The 4002-nt window shown below is 31.3% G+C and overlaps 1 protein-coding gene across 2 annotated transcripts; it reads left to right on the top strand.

Annotated features, from left to right (window-relative positions):
- Window positions 759–3498, top strand: LOC109361502 (non-specific lipid-transfer protein 1-like). Of its 2 annotated transcripts, none has more exons than XM_019606970.1 (3): window positions 759–764; window positions 2373–2712; window positions 3293–3498. In XM_019606970.1, exons 2-3 carry the CDS (start codon window positions 2375–2377, stop codon window positions 3303–3305), a joined length of 351 nt encoding a protein of 116 aa, XP_019462515.1. In that variant the 5' UTR covers window positions 759–764; window positions 2373–2374; the 3' UTR covers window positions 3306–3498. The 2 variants fall into 2 exon arrangements, with proteins under 2 accessions (XP_019462515.1, XP_019462516.1); XM_019606971.1 differs by lacking the exon at window positions 759–764 and adding an exon at window positions 1707–1712.

Here is a 4002-nt window from a genome sequence, read left to right as displayed (position 1 = left end):
AACACCTAACATTATAATGTGTAATTTTTTCTTCATTAAAGAAACATATAAGGATCAAGAGTAAGGTCTATTTATTTTCTCTCTTTCATCCATTATAGTTGATTTGGTTAGTTAAGCTTATGTCAAAATAGATGCTTAAGCTTTGGATGAAGTTGTTTCTGTCTATGGTAGTTAAGCGTCAAAATTACTTCACATTCAGATTTCGAAGACTGTGAGATGAAGATTCACTCACCAGCAAGAGGAGGTATTAGAGTATATCGTTGTTTTCAACACAATTATTTTAAGATTGGAATGCTTGATACATTCCAGCTTGCGGGGATGTTAAAAATGATTATAATTCTATTTCTAGTTAACCGATTTTCTATTTTTCCTTCCCTTTTGGCTCTTTTGGTAGATGTAGTATAAATAGGGTGATTCCTATACTTTGTAAATACAATGAGAATAATGAAATACAATGAATAAAATTTTCATTTTCATTTTCTTTTCTTTCTTCTTTCTTTAAGGTTCTTCAATATTTTCTTTCTCATTCATGTATTCTTTCATACTTTTGATTATCAAGTATAACTCTTGTCATTTTAACAAAGAGCAATCCACATGAGCAAGAATTCGAGTTTTCAGTCAATGTAGAAGCATATAGATGTGAAATATAACCAGATATGTGATATAATGGAATTCGAGCAATTACAAATTGAGAAAATTCAGACTTATCCTAATACTTCAATTTTGATATGATGATCAAGTTTTCACATGTGGACAACTATTTAGTTTTCAAAAGAGTAGTTGGACTACTAGATCCCTCTGCCTTAATTGACTAGGGGGATTGATGGGGGGTTCTCTCTTGAAGGGAAGAGAACAAGGAGTGATAAATAATAAATAAAGAGTAAACATATATTTTTCTCTTATATTTTCCTACTAATTCTTCTATACAGAAAAGTAATAAATATTATAAGGTGATATTTTATTTAGTATAAGGAAGATATATCTTTTTTTATAGATAAAATAGGAAATCTAAATAAAACATAATACAAACAAGTTTAACAAAATGGATGAAAGGAGAAAAACTATCTTTAAATAATGGCGATCAATTTTCTTAAGTAAGTTGGCTATAAAAGCCTTATATATTTTCATTTGTAATCATCAAGAACAAAACTAAAAACTGATTAGAGTTTTGAGAGAGAACCTCACTATGTGACAGAAATTTCTTTTGAGAGAAAAATAAAAAAAGTTTAGCCACTAATATTTTTTTGTGAGATTATTATTATTGCTTTTGTAATTCTATCAATTCCAATTTCTAATTCTGATCACACACTTTGACAAATGTCTTATCCTAATGATAACTCTCTAACATGTGACATCAAAACTCATGAATATAATGAATATGTTACTGATAACATCCCAATCTTGACATGTGACCTTCCCGGCTTATAAATATATTGAGCGTGTCATCCATTAGTTTAAATAATGTCTATTTCTCCCTGAGGTCAAGAGTTTGAGTAGCGGGAGGCTTCCCTTTGTGAGAAATAAAATATAGCAGGGGTATTTAAACTAGTTGGTGACACGCTAAATGTATTCATGGGTCAGAGACGTCGTAACATGTCAGGACTGGAATGTTATCAGTGACACGTTCAATATATTCATGGGTCATGGAGGTAGTATATGAGAATGGGGTATTACAAATTCAATTATTCATTAGCTTATTATGCAATTATTTGGTATTTTTCCAACACCATCGTGATATAACTCACAAAGAAAGCCTCAACGTTACCAACGGTTAACAGAAGCAAACTAAGCTTATAAGGCATTCAATTATTAGTTTGTTACCAGCTAAGCTAGAGGTACGTTATTTACAACAGGACCACACATTTATACAAAACCTAACATAACCTATGTGATTTCTACTAGTTACCTGTTAGGTTTATTCAATTGTGAAGTCTCACATTGGATATGCGGGGAGAAATGAAAGAGTTTATAAGAAGGAAATGCCCATAAAACTAATGCCTTAAAGTTTTGGTTCAAGATGTGGTGTCTCACTTATGAGCTCACAAAATATCAACATGATATCAGTAATGAACTCTCCAGTGAAGGGTGGCTCGTCTTCATCATTACCCATTATAATGGACAATAGTCTAAATTAAACGTATGGTACCACGCCAGGTGGAGAAATGAATAGAAAAAGTTCCATCAAGCATTGAATTAATCACAACTACTACCTAACTACTCATGCTCTCACAAAATTAAATCCCATACCCCTTTCTCACTTCTATAAAACCCCACACCAAGCAGCACTTATACTCACCAAGTGAAGTGCGCAAAATTCAAAATCAAAGCAAATACATAGAAATTATTTTGTGACTTGTTGATCAATTTAGAAGTAATGGCAAGCATCAAGGTTGCATGTGTGGTTCTGATGTGCATGGCTGTTGTGGCTGCACCAATTGCACAGGCCATAACATGTGGACAGGTGGTTGGCAACTTAGCTCCATGCATCACTTACCTTAGATCTGGTGGAGCAGTTCCCCCTTCATGCTGTGGCGGAGTCAAGAGTCTCGTATCGTCAGCTCAAACCACCGCCGACAAACGAACCGTATGCGGTTGCCTCAAATCCGCTGTTGGCGCCATCCCTAATTACAATGATGCGAACGCAGCAGCACTCCCGGGTAAATGTGGGGTCAGTGTCCCTTACAAGATCAGTGTCTCCACCAATTGCGCTACGTATGTTCTATTCTCTCTATTTTGAGTTCGGATTCTCTTCATTTTTATAGAACATGAATTTGATTTAATTAGAAGTATGTTTATCTTCATATATAATTATAAAAAAATGGTACATTATATATAATTAAATTGAAAATGTAAGTTATTTATGGACAAAAAGTATTAAAAAACTTATAATGATGTCATTTCTTATAGTTGCTTTGCTTGGCATATTGTTTTCTTTGTAATATTGGAACATAAATTATCACTTGAAATTGTTAATTATTGCTTATGCTACAATATGGTTGATTAAGTTCTTGTTAACTACTGTATACACCTAGTTGGTCCATGTGATATAAGACTTTACTGGATCTCATGTTTTATATAAGGTCAAAGATTAAGTTCTATCTTTTCAAAAAAAATTGCTGAAAGAATAATTATACATCCTAAAATAAATTAATTTCTTACTGTAATCGGAAATGATTTACTTGTTTAAAAAATTTAATTCTTCACTATTTTTACTATAATTTTCAACCTAGACTGTTTTGATTTGGCACCGTCAATTATATTAATTTATTTGTTGGGGATGTGAATATTGCAGCATCAAATTTTGAAGAGAGGAAGTGGAAGGAAAGGAAACAGCTTGCGAGGAAAATTACTATATCTCTACTATGAGAGTAACCATAATGTTATTTTGGAATAAAAATGAGGGTGGAGAATTACTATATCTCTCCTGTTGTATGCTTGAATTGTTTCTTGTATGGATTATTACATAGTAATCTACTTTAATTTGGTTATTTGAAGTTTTACCATCCTTTTTTGGGTTTATGATATAACATCACGTCTTAATTTTGGTCACTTGGGTTTGTTAAGAATGATGAGTGATAATTATAGTTAAAAACATGGACTATAATACGAACTAGGATTATCTGTAATTTCATCCTTATGTCTTTTGTCACGATCAATTAAAGTTTGTCAACAACTAAAAAATAATACTTCATTTTAGTTTTATATTACAAAAGTACTACATTAATATCAACATATTTAGATTTAAGTTGGATGAATCAAAGAATGATTCATAAATATGGGATAGAGATATATATATTCATGTAATACTTTATTACCCTTTAAATTTGAATCACCAGAATCCTGCATTTTAATTATTTTATTATAATACTTCAAATAAATTACAGTATGATATTTTCGATAAAACTTCATATATCAAGGATAAGGATAGGAAAAGAATTATACAGGAAAAAGGAGGATTTTGTTAAGGTCAATAAAAAGTTTAAAAATATTCAGTTTATAATG

Source organism: Lupinus angustifolius, chromosome LG12 (genome assembly GCF_001865875.1).
Source record: "Lupinus angustifolius cultivar Tanjil chromosome LG12, LupAngTanjil_v1.0, whole genome shotgun sequence".
In the NCBI taxonomy this organism is placed as follows: domain Eukaryota; kingdom Viridiplantae; phylum Streptophyta; class Magnoliopsida; order Fabales; family Fabaceae; genus Lupinus; species Lupinus angustifolius.
The sequence above is the reverse complement of the archived record's forward strand: the minus strand, read 5'-3'. Positions and strand labels throughout refer to the sequence as shown.

Excerpts from the sequence above, each read along its gene's own strand:
- LOC109361502 (XM_019606970.1), top strand. The coding sequence starts at position 2,375 with ATGGCAAGCATCAAGGTTGCATGTGTGGTTCTGATGTGCATGGCTGTT.